The sequence below is a fragment of the Silene latifolia genome, chromosome 2 (genome assembly GCF_048544455.1).
Source record: "Silene latifolia isolate original U9 population chromosome 2, ASM4854445v1, whole genome shotgun sequence".
Lineage (NCBI taxonomy): Eukaryota > Viridiplantae > Streptophyta > Magnoliopsida > Caryophyllales > Caryophyllaceae > Silene > Silene latifolia.
The window spans coordinates 51,116,488-51,135,851 of record NC_133527.1 but is presented as its reverse complement, the minus strand read 5'-3'; the positions used below and the strand labels follow the sequence as shown (position 1 = coordinate 51,135,851).

The window sequence follows — 19,364 nt, the reverse complement described above, 5'->3', positions numbered from 1 at the left end:
TCAACATGCTCAAAAGTCATCAAATTTCCTCCACTATAGAATAATTCAACAAGAGAAAAAATAACTAAACAAGCACAATACCCAGAATATCTAAGATTTTAAGAAAAGAAAAGTAATGAAGATTTGTTTTTAGATTGATTAGAAAAGTATGTATGAGTTGCAAATCTTGTATAATTCTTGAAAGAGGAAGAAGTGGACTAGGATTTCGGGTTTTGTGGTGGTAATTGATAGATAGATGATGTTGGACGGAAAATAGGTGATCAAGGATGGTGATTACGGGGTTGGAAGAAGAGAAGATGAGGAGTGAGTTAGGTTAATAAACAATGCTATTATAAGATTTTTAATTGTAATTATAAGTTTGAAACAATTTTTATTTATGTTTTCCATTTGTTAACAAACAAAATATATTTTTTTTTTGAAAGAACAAAATATAAATTTTAGCAGTAAACATTATATCTCAAAAAAAAATTCAAAGGTTCTCAATTATTTAGCTTGAATAAAAGTAAATTTTACACATACTTGCACCATAACTCTAATTTAAGAAAAGGAAAACCATATCTATTAAATAATGGGGAACGATAATGCAACTACTCTTTTTGTTAATGACACAACATTACAACGGTAAGTTTAAGGGCATGTTACCATTCACCATCTCACAAAAACGAGTGGCATTAGTAATTTTAGAGTGGCATTATGCCTTCCCTAAATAACTTACTCTTGCAAACTCGACATTACAATGTAGTAGTCATGTACATAGAAAGATAAATCCAAAGTTGATAAAATTCGACAAACCTGAAGCCTGAAGGTTACCAAGGACACTCTGGAAACGATGGTGTTACGTAAGATTTTTGTACGTTGCAACATACGGAGTATTTATTATAAATGAGGTGCATAACATGAATTTAGGTCTGTGTGGGTCATATCCGAGTTTTTGTGAAGCTACAATGACATTCAAGAGAACATCTCCCACTAATCCGTTAACTTCACCTGAGATTTACGCACCTGTTTAAAAATTCGCCAGAATTTGCAAATGTCTTGAGGCAGGGTGATAAACCTGCGAGGCCTGCCTCATTCTACAAAAAATGGCCTAATATTACCAGTTTACTTACATGATCCTACAATTTCTACCCAAATTAGCAAGCACATGGACTTGACCTCGATTGAGTCTCAGGATGCCCAAGTCTCCGTCTAGATATAAACAAATTTAGAATATACGGGATCCCAGCTCGTAAAGTTAGTAAATTATTCGTACCAATTTAGCAGAAAAACATGGAACCCTTGATGTTGTCATGTAACTTGGGAATCGACATGCTGCCTGGGGATATGACATTGTTCGGGTCAGAAGTACCGTTGGAAAACTCAGATTTCATGAACTGCCCTGCTTGTAGGGCCGCGTGATGGGCATAAGCGATGGGTGCCACTGCAGGAATTCACCAATAATGCTTAGCAACATATACATATACTCGTATACACATATGACATACCCCTCGGTTCCACTGCATCAACCCCATTTTTATTAGATGTGTTTTTAAGAAATGTATTGAAATACTCCTATGTTTTACTTTTACGACGAATGTTGAACATGCAATTGGTGATTTGATTTGTATATCGTTCAGAGCACAACTTCGGATGTGATATTTTTTTCTTTTTAAGTGAGGTAATGAAAGCAATCATAATAATTCATCGGTCATCACCAATTCCCCATTACCTCATCACCTTAAAGACTATGCTTGACTATGCTTGTGATTAAAACTCATAGAAACTGTTTTCGGATGACCCCAAATGAAAGTTACATCGAGAAGTGGATTTGTCAATTACTTAATTGCCATTTCACAATATAAGAAACGCAAACAAATTAGTCAGTCATTCTAACTTCTGTATAATTCGAAGTCAAAAACATCAGGTCTTTGACCCTTTTGGAGATGAAAAGAAAACTTAATTAAAACAGACCAAGAAGGAAAGACTGCCAACAAAGTGAAACAAAGAGAACATTAGGGAATAGCGCGTGATTTAATTTCTGAAGAAAGTATTGCTTCTCAAACAAACAAACAAACACATACTCACCAATTGAGGTAGCATGTGAGCTCCGTTGGTACCTGAATGAGGACAAAATCCACATTTGAGAAAAGGTAATAAGAGTGAAAAATTAGTCCAGAGGTGACAGCCCGCTGACTTACGTGTAGCATAGAGAGTGGACGAAATTTTGAAGCTCATTCGGGGAGAAGCCAATCTCATCGAGCAAGACATGGTAGTGAACAGGTCGTAGTGTGCCCTTCATAAAAAAACAAGGTAGGAAGAAGTTACATTTAGGTGCTCAAAAAATAGAGATGACAATAGGAAGGAAGGAGAAGAGGGGTCCACACAGACGAGAGTACATTACTAGTGTTATAAAGTACAAGACTAACAGTAGAAGTATATCCATTTTGATTTGCCTTGCTTTTTTGTTTTCTTTTATAGTATCCCTATGTATGAGCATATGCAGGGAACCTTACTGTATCAGCATGAAAACTGCCTTTGTGACTCCTAAACCAAAAACTATACCTATGAATGGTACACTTTAAATTGTCCTCGTGGCTCTTTTTACACCAAAACTACCCTTATGACACTTCTAAACTACGATTTTGCGGATTTTGCTACCTTTCACACCAAAAACTATCCTATAAATGTTGCACTTCCACACCTTGAAAGAGTATAACTTTTATTTTTGTGGGCAAACAGGAATCCCAGAAACAATATCTTACTTCCCAACAACAACAAAATTAGTAAATACAAGACAGTTACATTTTTTAGTCTTTAAAAATGCCAGATCATCAAACAGAGAAACTAAACACTCACAATCATTCCGCCATGAGCACACATGTAGAAATCATAGTTACTTGGATGCACGACTTCAGTGTCCACAACAGTACCTGCAGTGGCGCAATAGAAAAGTGTGATGACAATAACACAATTAAGCAAAGCATTCGCAACTTCAAAAGGAAATAGCAAAATGTGGAGCATACCAGGTTGAACATTGCCAGTAGCCCCCAATGGAAAAAATCTGGTGTGATGTCTTTTCTGTGCCACAATCACAGTAAACTTGGGGACTTTTGCGTCTCCACAGCCAAGGTAAGCCTGTGATTTTATAGTGGAAAAAGGAGTAGACTATTCAGTCACTAGCTTACTCATTGACAAACACAACAATTTTGGCATCCTTCTTGAATCTGGAAATTTAAACTCGCTTGGTGATCTTAATTGAAAACTATATCTTATAGAAAAAAACAGTCTCAAAACTTGGCTCCTACAGATAAAGCATGAAATCTTGGCGTTTTTAGAGGATCGGAGATACAAATTTATCCACTTGAATGTCCGTCAGGGGCACTAAATTAGGGGAGGAGGATATTTTTATTGGGGATGTAGGGATTTAAGCAGGTTCTTTTTTCGTTTATTTCTTTATTATGTCCTTTATAATGGCCCTCAATCTCTAACATAGTAAAACAGAAAGCTCATACATAACTGAAGCCAAGAAAGTGAGGGATTACCTGTTTAATTTGCTCCAGTTCAATGTTCAGAACCTGACTGAATTGTGATTCACTCACTCCATCCCTGGAAAATGTATACAGTTAGGGCAAAAAGAAACTGAATAAAAATTACTCTCTCCGTCCTGGTCATTTGTTGTCCTTTGGTTTTGGCACAAAGACCAAGTGACATGTGGACCAAATTGAGTGTGAATGACCAAATTGTTCATCAAATGTATTCCTAAAATAGAAAGGAAACAATTGACTGAGACACCCCAAAATGGAATAGGATAACAAATGACCGGGACATAGGGAGTATATTTGAATGAATAACCAAAAAACTCTGCAGAGAGGAACTTCTTCGATGTCCAAACAACAAACCACCATGGAAAATACAGGAAAATTCACTTCGGCACATCATATTAGTAGCACCTGATAAGTGGATTTACATTCTAGCTCAAAGATTTAATGAATTACTCCGTACTAGTAGGCGACGGGCGTAGCAATACCTGAAAACAATTATGTGTTTAGGTTTACGGCCCTTGCTCGTCGTAAAGAAGTCCTTTAGCAGCTCGCTGAAAAATAATGGAATGAGAATTCTTTAAAAACATCGCAGTATAACCGAATATACCTGATTTGGGATCTTATGATTAAGCTCCAGCAAAAAAAAAATGCAGACTAGACAATGCGATGTACAGGCAATGATATCAATGCATTAACTAGTTACCTCATGCTACCAGCGTCTTCTCCATTCTCCAATGGTTTGAACAATGAATCTATAATCTCAGTTCTTGGAGATTGAGTTCTTAGAGAGACTCTATATCTTGAAATGAGTGGCCATGATAAAGAGCCAACAACCTGTTAATTTTAGAAAAGCAGGAAAAGAGGTGTGATCAGGACAGTCACTAGCTGCAATGATATTGTTTTGGGTAAAGTTTGATAGTACACAAAGGTGTAGCATTTGAATGTTAACTCTCATTTCCAAGAGAGCTTACAGCGGCAATGGATGGACGGTCCACGAGACCAGGCGGGCCATGAGAGACATCCATTCCCACTATCATTGTTGGGAAATCGGTTACATGGGGAAGGCAGGAAGGCTTCTCAGTCGTTAACAAAGAGTTGATACCGCCAAGCTAAAAACATAGGACATGAATTAGAACTACATGGCATAATTATTTAAAAAGGTTTTGATGACCCATACTAGCCCACACGGAATAGTCAAAACTCACCTTAGTATTGATTTTAAGAAGCACATTTGTGAGGTAACGATCGGTGACTTTGATAGGAGAAACACATTGTGTTAGAAGCCCAAAGTCACACAAACTCCTCATTTTCCACGGTCCTACACATGACAATGTAAAGAAGTATATATAACAGAGCAAGTCCTAACCAAAGACATGATCAGACGAAGGAAGGACTGACAGAAAATGTTTACAAATGAATCAGAACCATACCGTATAAATCACATATTTTTCTTTCTGGCAATACACACAAAATGAATTCTGGTTTATCTGGGAGTTTGTCCTGCAACTTTTCAAACATTGCATCAATTCTTGCTAAAGGACTTGCTTTTCTCATCTGTTGATTCTCCTCAACCAATGCATATGGTCTTTCAATATCCTGATTGATTATAAAATCAGGAATGGAAATATGATAGTTACAGCACTAACTAAAAAAGCTCAAATATAATCTTCACCTACCATTCCCTTACACATTCCACAGCTGATAAGTTCTCGAGATAGATAGCTTGTATCACAACGAGACGAGAAATTAACTATGGCCCAGCACTTAATTTTAACAGGTTTCAGGAATTGCTGCAGAATCATCAACGTGCTATGTTAAATATTTACATATCAGAAGTTTCTAACGGATATATGTACAAGAAATCACATAACAACATCCATCACAATATTAATGGTTTACTTTATTTTTAAAGGTCCATCGTCCATCACATGGAAAGCAATCTTCACCTTTGCCAACCTTTAGCTGCAGAATAAAAACAGAAAGCCGTTCAAATTCCAGAAAATCAAAGAATCTGGCCAAAATTAGTATCAAAAGACGAGAATAGACTTTTGGTGCTTCAAGAACACGGCCAGAAATATGCATAAACTTCTTCTCAACAGAAACGCCACAAGTTGCCAGTAACGGATCATTCTCATAGTCTCTATTCTCCATTGCCTGCCAATCTAAGTGATAATTAGTCATAGACCAAAAGAAAAGTTCATCACAGCCAGAAAACATAAGCGACTAGTAGTTATAGATCTATAGACCAGGAAAAACAGATAATGCCTTGGTCAAGCAAAAAGAAACTCACATCCATGAGAGCCTTCATTCTTTCAGGAGGCTTTTGCTTTGTTTTTTCAACTAAGGCTACTTGCTGAGCTGGAGAGAGTGATTTGGTGTAGCGTTGGAGTGACACCAATGAACAGAGCTGTAACATTAGGAGGGAAAACGAAAAGATTAGAGGCTCTGTGAGAACTTGAGGTGATCTCGTGAAAGCTTGACTTAGATCCAAGGAAAGTGGAAACGGATCAAAGCAGGAATGTCAGAACTATTTAAAGAGCAATAATTTTAACATACCTCCAATGGAAGATAGATAGGTTTACTTGGTGTGCCAACATCAATACATGGCATGTATTTGGAATAAGTTAGTGCAATGCCATATTGCTTCAAAAAATAGTCAATAATAGTACTCTCTTCAAATAGCTCTTCACCGGAGTCATTTTCTTCTTTTACTCTCAGAAGGAAACTTGCAAAACAGTGGAGAAATTTTAGAAGTCCCACAACAGAATATATGCATACAGAAAATTTATCATCAAATAAGCATGCACCTTAGTTGGTGACAGGGCTTCTCGGTCAGGCCTGTTATCTTATATACTTTGTTAGTGTGGGACGTCTTGATTTTCAAATCCGTCAACACCCTCTTGGCCTGAAACAATCCATTAATCAAGGAAGAAATTAAACAGACCAAAACGGCTCATTTACTAGGAGATTATCAAGCTATTTTACCTTTTCCCAGTCAATGTACCGAGCCTCCTTGACATTTTGATTACTCATTAGGAAATTCAGAACAGGACCAGATGTGAGTGTCAGAGTCATAGCAACATCTGCAGATAGGTTAGGCCAACAAGCATTACAATACAGAAACATAACATCGAGTCTTTCAAAATTAGATAAGCATTATAGCAAAAATAAGCTCATCAGAAAGATTAGAGTATTCTTTTAGTACCCAAATTTAGAGAGAGTCCTCCCCTTGTCATGTGAAAACTAGAATGATATCCACGCAAACCAAGAACACCTTCACCAATTTCGAAGATATTACTAGAGTCATCCTTGAAATATGACTGTCTGACCAAAAGACATCCTCTGCATTAAGCAACCACAACATAAGAAGAACAGAAAATAACCACAAAGTAAGAAGAGAGAGAGTGGAAGGAAGAAGGGTGGTTGGGAAGAGGAAGAAAGAGAAAATACTTTTTAAAAGCCAGCTGCCTCAGTATGGTGTTTAGAACCCTTAATGCGTTCTGTGTTTCATAAGCTTTATGCCCTTCTGTAGTTGGAATAACAGATCCTAAAGGAACTTTCATACAAAAGGTGAGCTTCACTTTAAATAGCTTAGGTGTTGTCGAATGCTTTGATTTCTTCGTAGACTCTACATGGTTCCCAACTCTAAATAACAAAAACTTAATAAGGAAACTATACAAGAGAGAGAAAGTGAAAATAAAGAGGGAAGGAAAGAACAAGTACTTTCGTGCAAATGGCTCTTCATGGGTTAACATAAACTCAAACGTTTCCTGCGACAGAGGACCAAAAGTGTACAAATTTTCCTCTCCGTCAAAGACATACAATTTTCCTTCTAGCTCAGATGAATAAATCTTAAAAAGTCTATCAATAATCTTTACACTAACTGACTTGCGCTCAATTAGTGCATCGTCTTCAGACATAATGTTAACCTGCCAAGACAACATAAGATTGGAATTGTTTGAACACTTTCTGATTTCTAAGCCAGCAATAAGAGATTTGACACTCCAAGAAAGAAACTTACAGCATACTGATAAAATGCCTCATCTGTGTTTCTAATAGAAACTTTTGAGTGATTCACTAGCAAAGATACACCACGGCCAATGCTTCCAAATCCTGGTCTGTGCATAATCTGGTGCTTTGGGGAGTCGGGGACATCAGACTTCTCCAGTGGAGGAAGAGCTGAAGGAGGTGAAGATTGTGATTGATCTGGTTCAGGAATTTCTCCTTCAGCCATACTAGACCAAACAGCACAAAATCATAGCGAAAGATGCCAAGTTAGACAAGAGTCAGAAGAGATATTACTTGATTCATAAAATTTTAGTTTTTCTAACAAGTATAACTATTGTTGAGAGAGGGCAGTTTTCATATAGAATTCAAGTAGCCAAAAGCACTATGACTCACTCAATTAACTAAACATACATGTCAAAAAAGGAACACAAAATTTGAAATGCAACTAGAGTCTGAATGCAAGTATACATAATTTCAAGCTGGAACAATATCTTGAAATCAAATAATATATGCCCTACAGGTTGTGAACGCAATTCAGAAGGTGATACTTCTATATTATATACATGGAAGTATACTATAAATGACTAGCTGCAAGCCTGCAACAAATTTAAAAAATAACCAACCAGAAAATGCCAATCTATATATCTCATCGGTTTCCAGAACATATTACAAAACACCTATGACATTGGATCATTTCCAACTCTTTAATTAGCATCGATCATTTAAGTATTTAACAGTCCCACTAGCCTCATTTAAACAGGGTATGTGAAATGCAACAAAAGCAGTTTTTAAAAACTAGCATATTAAGCCGGGCAACACATGCAAATTACAAAGCAGATATTTTGAAGTCACAAAATGTTAGTTTTGCCAGCATGACTCAAAAGCTAATTAGAACATCTACAGAACATAAATTTGATCCTTCAAACACGACTTACTACCCTATAGCAACCTAGTGGTGGTTGGACACACCCAAACCATAAAGTGATACTAAGATCACTACTTTTAACATACATGTAAACCCAGTACAAAAAAACTTATATGAAACGGCCGTATACATACACTTAAAATGTTGTACACTCGATAACAACATATAAATGTCTTAATTATATGCATACACAGCATAGTTTTACACAAAGCTCCGCCCTAAACGGGCCTTATTCATAAGGGGTAAGGCTGCATACATCATCGAGTATCAAACATCACTAACGAGGCAGTTCTCGGCCCAAATTTCAGTACTTTAACAAAATATTAAGTGATTGACCAATAATGCTTCTTATACCGGCCGGGCTAAGATAAGATGGCAATTTATAAGACCAATACCTCCAAAGAATGAAGCTTTATTTATCAATTAACACAAATGGGTTTGATATTAGAGCAAAGAAACACATTTTAAAGCTAGAAAGCACAATCTACAACCAAAAAAATAGAATTCAATCAAACTCAATTGAATAAAAAAGGGAAATTTCAGAATGCAGTGAAATAAACAAAAAGTAGAAACAAGAAGAGACAATGTAGCACAGTAGGATTGATAATGGGGAATGAAAAGAGACAAAATTGCAGAGTTAACAGCATAGAAAACGAGGCATGCAAGATGATGGAACTACATAAAATGAAGAGAATAAGGAGTGATAATTATAGAGTGAGTACCTTGAAAAAATGGGAAATAAAAGAGGGATTTTTTTTTATTTTTTAGGGTTTGAGAGAAATCAGAGAAATGTGAGGGAAATGAAAGGGTTTAACAGGAATTTAGAATGACTCCGTATGAGAAAGAAAGGTTTAAAAGTTGAACAAAGGACAAGGGCACTGCAGTGGTACTGTACTACTGTGGAGGCGGAGGGAGAACTTGTGAAGTTGTGAGTCAGTCTTTTTTTTTCAATTCTTTCTACGCTCGGTGGTAGTGGTTGACGGGATAAATGAGGAATAATAATATAACTAGCTTTTGTATCGTAAAAATTACGGTTGTGTTTGAAGATAATTATTTAAGTTTACGCATGACTATAAATCTATAATATCGTTATATGAAACATGTTGACATTTTTGTAGTCTTCCGTTGCTAACACATACACACAAAGATATTTTAACAAATTATATAATTCATGTACTTCGATGAGAAGCATAACAATATTTTAATTTGTATTTATAAACATCTTAAGATATTATATGATATGGGTTGATGGGGCATATTCTGCACCCGCTGACCGAGTCAACATATTGAGCAAGGTCAAAGATATCCACAGCAAGTCAACGACTTAGACAGCCTAATTTAACCGACGCACTGTCGGCACTGCTCTCTTGCGCCTCTACTGGGACAACTAGCCAGCCGGGGCACATATCCGCGTACTCATATCCAAGACCCCTCGGCATGGAGTCAACAGGGCCCGCCGGCCTGCCATGGGTCTCTCAGCCGAGGGTAGATCAGTCTTTCCACCTGCTAGCCACTTGGTCACTTGGCCACTACGTGATAAAAGGTGAAAGTCTATAAATACTCCTCAACCCTCATTGAGGAAAGGATTCATAATCTAACCTAAAACTCACTATTCATCTGGTATAATCTCCCTTATCTCTCTACAATATTCTTTGTCAAGTAACATACAACTTAATCCCTTTAAGTTCACTGACTTGAGCGTCGGAGTGAGTACGCTCGGTGCAAAGCCGAGCCCTCAGTTTGTTCATCGTTTCAGGAGAGACCGAGAGGAAAAGTCAAGGCAAGGAAGGACATCCATTCACCAAGCTTGCGTGGTAAACAACACTGCTCTGGAATTACACCCGGAACAATTGGCGTCGTCTGTGGGGATACAGATACTAGAAGCTAGTCAAATCCCTTACAAAAAAAAAAACACAAAACAAAACCCACTAAACGAGCTAAGAAGATGTCGAAACAACCAGAAACGGTGCTTGTGGAAACTGAATTCTACCAAGATGACACATTCCACAACTCTGAAATCGGGCAGTCCCCCACCGGCCGTATCACTGATACGACGAACGGAATGCCAAAGGAACAAGATACACCGCTGCCCGCCGACCAAGTCACTATCATGGGACATGTGGTTGATGCAGCTAAACTGAAACTACTCCTGGACCTAATGGGTAGCACGCCGACTCACACTGTCACAACGACAAGAGCGGCGGCGCCCCACTGAGAGATCGGGGTCCAAAAAGTGACTCCGAGAAACTTGAACGAAGCATTGGAGGAAGCTGACCATGTCAAGACGCCGGGGGAGCCCAGAGTGCAAGCGGTCGACCTGAGTCCTTCCCGCACTCGCGGGAGGACAATGTCGCCGCAGCACCGACGAGGCCTGCCCCAGAGGAGTGAAAGAAGTCCGACTCACCAGAGTCGGAGAAGAAGCCCGACTCACCAGAGTCGGAGAAGAAGCCCGACTCACCAGAGTCGGAGAAGAAGCCCTTCCCACCACGGGGAGAGGAGCCGGACTAAGGATGCGAGGAGCCGATCGCCGGGTGTCATTCGACACGTGGTCAGGCAGCCCCTCAACCCCTATGTCCTAGAGGTCCCGGTGCCGACTAAGCTAAAGTTGCCGCCCATATCATACAAAGGAGAAAGTGACCCAACCGACCACGCCGAGGCTTTCGAGTCTTACATGTCGGTATGGGAGCAACCTGATGAGGTTTGGTGCCGAGTCTTCCCAACGACCCTGCATGGGATGGCACAAAGTTGATACAAGGGGCTACCCAATGGGTCGATATCTTTGTTATGGCGACCTAAGGGACATATTTTTGGCCCAAATTTCTTGCAATAAGAGAAGGGTGTCGAGACATTGGATCTCCCGACTATCAAACGGGAGGGAGGCGAGTCTCTCCGAAGTTATGTGAAGAGGTTCGACGCCAAGGTTCAGCAGATTCGTGAGTGAGCAATGCCGAATCGGCGGCCTTCGCACCGATGAAAGGCTTCCCGAGAGGAGACTTAAAAACGAGCTCATCAAGTGCGGAGGCTCGAACCTAGACTCCGCCGGGAAGATGGCCGACCAAGCCATAAAGGTGGAGGACTATCACAAAACCCGGGTAGGCCCCCGAGGTCGGGCACTCGAGAGAGAAAAAGCCGCCGGGAGGACAACCCGGATGAAGGACGCCGTGACAATAATAGGTCACGGTCGGACAAGTCCGCCAGAAATGAGAACTCGGCGGGCGCCGGGGAGTTCGGGACCGTACTACCAAAAGCGGTACAATGGTCACACCCCCCGGTCGTATCCGCGCCGAGGTCTTCTCCCGAGCAAGAACGAGGGTCGAGTGGGAAAGGCCTCCCGGGCGAGGGGGACGGTGACACGAGCCGATCTTTGTGAGTACCACGGCCACACCGGTCACTTAATCGACAAGCCGCGGCATCTCGAAGAATGCCATTGAAGAGCGATCCGGAAGGGGAGCCTCAAGCAAATATGTTGCCGGAGGCCAAAAGACTAATACCGGCGGCTCAAATAAAAAGTCCGTCTTTGAACGGATAGGAGTAATCCATGTTGTCATCGGGGGCAACGAGAACGGTGGGTCCGCTCATGGGCACAAACGCACACCGAACGAGCTATATCGGGCCATCAACTTTGTGCCCAAAACAGCGACCCCCGCTTCCAACATCCCCGATATGACTATTGGGAAGAAGGACTACGAGGAGTCATCGCCCCACAAACGACCCACTTGTAGTCCACTTGGACATAGCCAACCACCTGGTCAAGAGGTGCCCGATTGACACAGGCGCCTACACGAACATTATGTTCAGGGAGTGCTTTCTCAATCTCGGCCTGAAGATTGAGGACTTGAGCCCCTGCACCAATCCATTGTACGATTTTTTCCGGGCCTACTGGTACCCCGGGGTCAATCGGGACCGCCGGTGATGTTCGCGAGGGAATGCGGCTAAGAATGTCCTATCTCGAGTTCGTGGTCATTGACGGCTCGTCCGCCTACAACGTTCTCATAGGCCGAGTCACTCTGAGCGAGGCCGATGCAAGTAATGTCCATCGGGCCCCGACACGATGTATGTCTCGGACCGGGGGAAGCGCATAAGCTCGTCTCAAAGGACGAAAAAGACGAAGTAGTCAACGCGTCCGGATATCCGCGAGAGGGTGCAACATGCAATCCCTCAAAGTGGCGAAAAAGTCGAGAAGGGGAAAAGCCCATCCTTACAACGGGAGGGCGACCTCATGGATGCCACCGTCGGCATGGTCGAAGGAGCGGAGACCGAAGAAGTGGAAATTGACCCGGAGCGCACCGTGAATCGCGGTGTCAACCTGGAGCCAAAATTCGGGCCGCTCTCCTAGACCTGCGAGGAAGAACAAAGACGTCTTCGCTTACTCAAGCCGAGATGCCAGGCGTGAGCCGGGAGGTAATTGTTCACAAGCTGAACGTACTCTCCACCGCCGCCCGTCAAGCAGAAGATGAGGAACTCCTCGGCCGAGAAAGATGAGGCCATCAAAGCCGAGGTAGATAAATTACTAGCGGCGGGCTTTATCATGCCTTGTACTTATCCTGAGTGGTTAGCTAATGTTGTAATGGTGAAGAAATCATCGGGGGCGTGGAGGATGTGTGTAGATTTTACCAATCTTAATAAAGCGTGCCCCAAAGATTGTTATCCCTTGCCTCGAATAGATAGTTTAATCGACGCCACGGCAGCTACACTATCGCCGAGAGCTCTTTGGACGCCTTCTCAGGGTATCATCGGTATTCATGGTCGAAGAAGACATGCCTAAATGCGCATTCGTCACCGTAGAACGGCACATACATGTATAAAATGATGTCGTTCGGTTTGAAGAACGCCGGCGCAACTTACACAAGACTGGTGGACAAAGTGTTCCAAAATCAAAAAGGGCGAAACATTGAGGCTTACGTCGACGATGTTATTGTAAAAAGCAAGTCTGACAGCGAGCACTTAGCCGATTTACACGAGACATTTTGTTCACTGAGGAAATACAAGATGAAACTTAACCCAATGAAATGCAACTTCGGTGTCCGGTCAGGTAAGTTCCTCGGCGTGCTTGTCAGCGCCAGGGGAATTGATGCCAATCCAGAGAAAGTCCAAGCAATCCTGGACCTGCCGGAGCCGAGGAATCGAAAAGAGGTTATGATGTTGACCGGGAGGATGGCGGCTCTAGCCCGTTTTATCTCTCGGTCAGCCGACAAGAGCACCCCATTCTTCAAAGTGTTGAAGGGAAATAAGGACTTGGTGGGGGAGGAACAGAGCACGCTTTCAAGCAATCGAAAGCTCATCTTCTAACTCTCCCAACCCCCTGTCCGGCCGATCTTTGGGGAGACGCTATATCTATACATAGCGATTACCTCGGCCACGGTCGGTCGTGATCATCATAGAAGAAGACAAACAAAGAACACTCAATCTACTTTGTCACCATACATTGTTGCCCGCCGAAAGAAATTACCCACCGATTGAAAAAGCGGCCTTTCTTTGTCGTCGTTGCCGCAAGGAAAGCGGAGCCTTACTTCGACGCACATCCCGTGACGGTCTTAACCGACCAACCATTGGAGAAAGCATTGGAAAAATTTGAGCAATCCGCAGAGCTCATCAAATGGGCGAGAGAGCTATCCGGCTTCGGCATTCAATACAAGCCGAGGCCCTCGATAAAGGGACAGGCACTTGTAGATTTCCTGGTCGAGTGCACATATCAAGAAGAGAAAAACCCCGGAGTATGGTAAGTATACACCGACGGGTCCTCCACGGCGAACAGCTCAGGAGCCGGCATACTTATCATCAGCCCAAACGGGGACGAGTTTGAGTACGCCTTGAAATTTACCTTCTCGGCCTCAAACAACGAATCCGAATACGAGGCGGTGATAACCGGAGTCGAGCTAGCTAGAGGCGCCGGGCGGAACACATCATTTTGAAAACAGATTCACTTTTAGTGGCTAATCAAATCAGAGGAGAGTACGAGACCCGAGACGACGGGATGGTAAGATACCTGGAAAGGGTAAAAGCTGACACTTTAAAATTGAAATCTTTCCAGATACAATGCATTCCCAGGTCTGAGAACAACCGAGCCGATGCTCTCTCAAAGCTTGCCAGTTCAACCATCAAGAATGTCGGTCGAACCGTCTTTGGTGGACATCAGGAATGCCAAAAGCATTACTGAGACCGTCGGCATGGTGGGCGACATAGAGGCCGAGACAACGTGGATGACTCCGATAATGAAGTACAAACTGATGAATGAATTACCGGAGGACCGCAGTCTCTCACAGAAGATAAAGAGGATCGCAGCAAGGTACTTGGTATTTGAAGGAGAATTATACAGGAGGTCCGTGATAAGGCCACTCTTGAAATGTGTCGGCCCAGCCGACGCGGAGCTAATACTGACAGAAATTCACGAAGGCATCTGTGGTCATCACATGGGGGCAAGAACACTAGCCCACAAAGCTCTCCGAGCCGGCTACTTCTGGCCCACCATGCTTGAGGATTCCAGAGCCAAAACCAAAAAGTGCAACAACTGTCAAATGCATGCTCCGGTGATACATGCACCTTCCCGAGACCTGCAGTCGGTACTTAGTCCCCTTCCTTTTCCACAGTGGGGGATGGATCTACTAGGGCCATTTCCAACGGCATCCGGAGGAAGAAAGTACTTGATTGTCGCCGTTGACTATTTCACCAAATGGGTTGAAGCTGTAGCGGTACCTGCCAAGACCACGGCGACCGTAAGAAAGGTAATCTGGGAAAATGTCATAACTCGTTTCGGGTTACCCCAAGTCATGGTATTTGACCACGGCCGAGAGTTTTGGAGTGACACAATAATGAACTGGTTGGAAGAACTTGGTATCAAATTTGCATACTCCTCCGTCCGCCACCCACGAGCAACGGACAAAGTGAGGCGCCCAATAAAACAATCCTCAACGGTTTGAAGAAGAAAGTTGAAGACCTAAAGGGAAGATGGGCCGATGAACTACCCGGCGTCCTGTGGTCCCTCCGGACCACGGAGAAAGAAGCAACGGGGTACAGTCCATTCCACTTAGTCTAGGGGTCCGGCGATCCCCGCTAATTGAAAGCGGTGCGGCATTCGAACGGCCACCTTTAACTCGGTTGAAAATGATGAAGGTCTGAGAACCTCCCTAGACCTGGTCGAAGAAAGCCGAGATACAAAGACGCCTCAACTTGGCAAAGTATACCAAAACCGAATGAGAAGAGCCTACAATAGGAGAGTCCCAAAAGGGACTTAAAAGTAGGGGATCTAGTCCTAAGAAAGTCGGCCGCCACCAACAAAGGGAACATTCATGGTAAATTGACGGCCAACTGGGAGGGTCCTTACAAAGTGGTTGAAGAAATGAGGCCGGGTACATACCGGGCCGATGGATATGGAGGGTGTGCCTTTGATGAGCCATTGGAACACCGACAACCTCAGGAAATACTTTGTATAGCGGCGGAGGTGCCCAAAAATCGTTGTTGGCACCCCAACGCGTGTTTATATCTATTGAAAAATCATCCAAGTTTTCCATCAAAGTGTTTATCCCCTCCGTAGTCATATCGAGGTAGACGTCACGCCCCCAAGCCGGCAAGTCACCCCAAGAAGTAGACGCCATGGCGATCACTACCGGCATAGCTTGATTGATACTCGCGAAAGCGACCAACATGCCTTAGGAACGTATAAGTACAGTTGAGACGCAATTCTAGCCGCCTCGGCCAACCGAAGGCCTGGCAGAGGAAGCGATCAATATGTCTACAGATACGAACGTTGTCGAGCCGTAACCTCTAGCCGCCTCGGCCAACCGAAGGCCTGGCAGGGGACACAACGGTCGATACGCTAACATGTTCACAGCGGCGGTTGGAAAACGCAAATCGGACGCCTCGGCCAGACCGAGAGTGAAAGAGGAAGCGACCAACATGCCAACATGTTTAAAAAAACGTTAAACACAGTTGAGATACGCATTCTAACTGCCTCGGCCAGGCCGAAGGTAAAAACGAAAAAGCGCTCAATTAATAACGAAAGAAGACAAGTGAAGGATTGTGATCAAAAGCCCCGGCCAAGCCGAGGGCCAATAAACAAACTTTATTGAAAATGATAACAAGGAGAATACAGACGACGGCCGTCCCCATAGGGATAAGCCAAAACACAACCTACCAAAGTTTTACAAAAAACAAGGAAAAGAAGAACAAAAGGTTACAGACATATCATTTGAAGCGCCAAAAGATGGCAGGGAGGAAAGGCTTAATAGTTGGCCCCCGAACAGCTGAAGCTATCCGAGATGCCGGGTGAACCTGGTGACGACCGCCCGTCTCCCTATGCCTGTTGCTGCTTGCCATCAGCGACGTTAGCAGCATCATCTTTGGTAGGCGACCCAGAAACTGTCTTGGCAGCTTCAGCCTCAGCAGCCTCAGCTGCCCTCATTCTCTCAGCTTCCTCCTAGGCCGCCTTAGCCTTCTCAGCAAGGGTCGCCTTCTCCGCGGCCTCCTCTTCCTCCTTCTTCACCCTTGCCTCCTCAGTGGCCTTCGCCTCCGCGGCCTTCGCCTCCGCGGCCTTCGCCTCCGCGGCCTTCTCCTTAGCTTCAAGCTTGTCATCAAGCAGCTCGTCAAATTTTTGCCACGGAAAGGAGCCATCAAGAAAGAGCTCCCCTATCACTTCCCTGGCAGCTTCTTCGACCAGGTCCCGGTATTGGGCGCACATGTTAGGAAGAATCTCGCTTTGGAGCGTCTCAATGTCCAACTCCCTCTGGGCGATGATAGCTATCTTATTTTGAAGCGCCTTCCCCTGAGCCCTAAACATGTCCCTCCATTCCTCCCTCTTCTTAGCATTGAAGTCGGCGACGGCCTGAAGCTTGTTACGCTCCTCCAGCAGCTTAGCGGCTTCCGCCCCTGCAGCCTCAGCCTTGGCTCTCTCAGCAAGGACTGCCTTTTCAGTGTCCTCCCTAAGTTTTCTCTCAGCACGGACCGCCTCTTCCGCCTCAGCCTTGGCCCTCTCAGCTTCCTTCTCCGCAGCAGCGAGTTCAAGCCTGAGCCGCTCGAGCTGTGGAGCAGCTTCGCCATGGCCTTTTCTTGCTCCACAATAAGAGCACCGGCCACCTCAGCCCACTTCGACAAAGATCCGGACAAACTCGGGCCCTCCGACCTAATCGGGCGGGGGTAGGCTTCGGGAAGGAGGAGACGACGGTGGCATCGTACCACCTTCCCCGATTCGCTTCTCAAAGACGCCGTTCAATAGTGTGTCCGGTAGGCGGCGGCGGTTGATCTACAAAAAATTCAATCAAAGCATCCATGTCAACATTCATGGACATACCAGAGAGCCTGTCATCAGGAACGCCTAATGAACCGGCTAAGTCTGAGCCACAGGATAGATATGTACCAGGCTTGGCCGGAGGACGCATTTCTTTGCCGCCCTCGGTAGCAGTTGTAGCAGTAGCTGCAGCGGCAACAGCAGCGGCAGCAGTAGGCTCTTTTCTCTTACGAAAGAGAGGAGATTCCTCTGCCACGGTGACCTCCTCCTCGGCGGTAATATCGACGATCTCCACAGTCTCCTTTTGGACTGCTGGGATTGGAGGTGGAACTGATGTTGACGCCGTGGCCGCCGAAGACTTTGTTTTTCGCGTTCGGCGCGGTATGTTACCGGCAACCTTCGCCTGGGCCGCCGTCGTATCTAAGCCCTTCATCTCCTGATCCATGAGATCATTTGGCGCCGGTCTGCGATCACGGGCCTGGGCCTTAGGATGCAAATCAACAACTTGCTTGTCCTTACCAAGTCCCATTCTCCTAAGGATATCTTCAGACAGATCCGGGCCAAAACGGTCTGCAAAGGAAACGAAGCAAGGGTTAAGTAGAAGAAATAAATCAAAGTTCAAAAAACAGAAACATTAAAAGAGGAGATGGGCCTCACACCGACCCCACTCACCCCGTTCGAGGGCCGGTATGAGGCCGACGTGGCAGAGCAGCTCATCCTGAAGAATGATCTGCGTCGGGGGCATCCATCCCTTCGGCACCCCATTCTTCTCTGCCTCAAACAGCCTCATCGCCCGCTTCTCATCCGCATTAAGAGGAACCCTGCTGGCGTCCATCTTAAGCTTACTCCGGGAGACCCATTTGTCATGCTCCCCCTTACTCTCGCACAGTAAATTGACGCGGTCTTTGGAAGGACCGGGCGATGGATAATCCTCGGAACCTCAACGTACACCCACCGCGGCTTCCAGTCCTTGCAGGAAGAAAGCTTATCAACGGAGACGTAACCCGGCTCCGTCTGCACGTTGTACCATCCAACGCGACCAGGGGCTGACGGCCGAAGGTGATGAAGCCGGCGGAATAAGTTAACCGTTAGGACCTCCCCCTTGAAAAGGCAGAGCCACACAAAGCCGGCTATAGTCCTAACGGCCAACGGGTGCAGTTGGGCCACGGCGACGTTCATGGCTTTAATTATGGCCATAACGTATTCATTCAGAGGAAACCGGAGCCCATACTCCACGTGTCTGATGTATACGCCGTCTGACGGAGGAGGAGGGCAACAGACGGCCTGACCCCCTCTAGGAATAACAATCTTATACTCCCTGCCGAAGGAGAAATGATGTTCGAAGAAGTCAGGACCAGAACAACTGGCAAATTTGTGGGTCCAAGCACGGTCAGGGCCGATCTTACAGGCGTCGCCGTGATCCAGGACGTACGGCCTCTCGTCATCAGGATGAGCCCTTTCCTCATCATCACCGTCATCATCAACATCATCATCATCATCATCCTCCCAACCCTCCAGAACTTTTGGATCAACTTCAGGAGAAGGAGACCTAGGGCCCCCAGACCTTATCGGAACGGCGGCTAGTGCCTCCTCTTCATCAAGACGCGACGGGGAACCCCCCGGCGCAGGATTACTAGGCCCGGCATCAGCAGAAGACATGTTCACAACAAAGAAACTTAAACAATTAAAA

The 19,364-nt window shown here is 44.4% G+C and overlaps 1 protein-coding gene across 1 annotated transcript; it reads right to left on the bottom strand.

The window, feature by feature from the left end:
* Positions 1-970: 970 nt before the first annotated feature.
* Positions 971-9,440, bottom strand: LOC141642747 (protein argonaute 6-like). Its single transcript, XM_074451665.1, has 23 exons — positions 9,177-9,440; positions 7,543-7,756; positions 7,245-7,450; positions 6,972-7,166; positions 6,727-6,863; positions 6,507-6,604; positions 6,329-6,426; positions 6,078-6,246; positions 5,812-5,928; positions 5,568-5,675; positions 5,421-5,483; positions 5,198-5,311; positions 4,952-5,117; positions 4,727-4,839; positions 4,493-4,630; positions 4,225-4,355; positions 4,007-4,072; positions 3,522-3,585; positions 3,003-3,114; positions 2,836-2,909; positions 2,178-2,272; positions 2,065-2,096; positions 971-1,420 (listed from the first exon to the last, which is right to left on the bottom strand). The coding sequence occupies exons 2-23, from the start codon at positions 7,753-7,755 to the stop codon at positions 1,257-1,259; spliced, it is 2,673 nt and encodes an 890-aa protein (XP_074307766.1). The 5' UTR covers position 7,756; positions 9,177-9,440; the 3' UTR covers positions 971-1,256.
* Between the last annotated feature and the right edge of the window lie 9,924 nt (positions 9,441-19,364).

Coding starts and splice junctions, on each gene's coding strand:
- LOC141642747 (XM_074451665.1), bottom strand. CDS start 7,755: ATGGCTGAAGGAGAAATTCCTGAACCAGATCAATCACAATCTTCACCT. Junction 6,247..6,328: donor AAGCCCTGTCACCAACTAAG/GTGCATGCTTAT, acceptor CTGTTTTGCAAG/TTTCCTTCTGAGAGTAAAAG. Junction 5,676..5,811: donor GAATGAAGGCTCTCATGGAT/GTGAGTTTCTTT, acceptor TTAGATTGGCAG/GCAATGGAGAATAGAGACTA.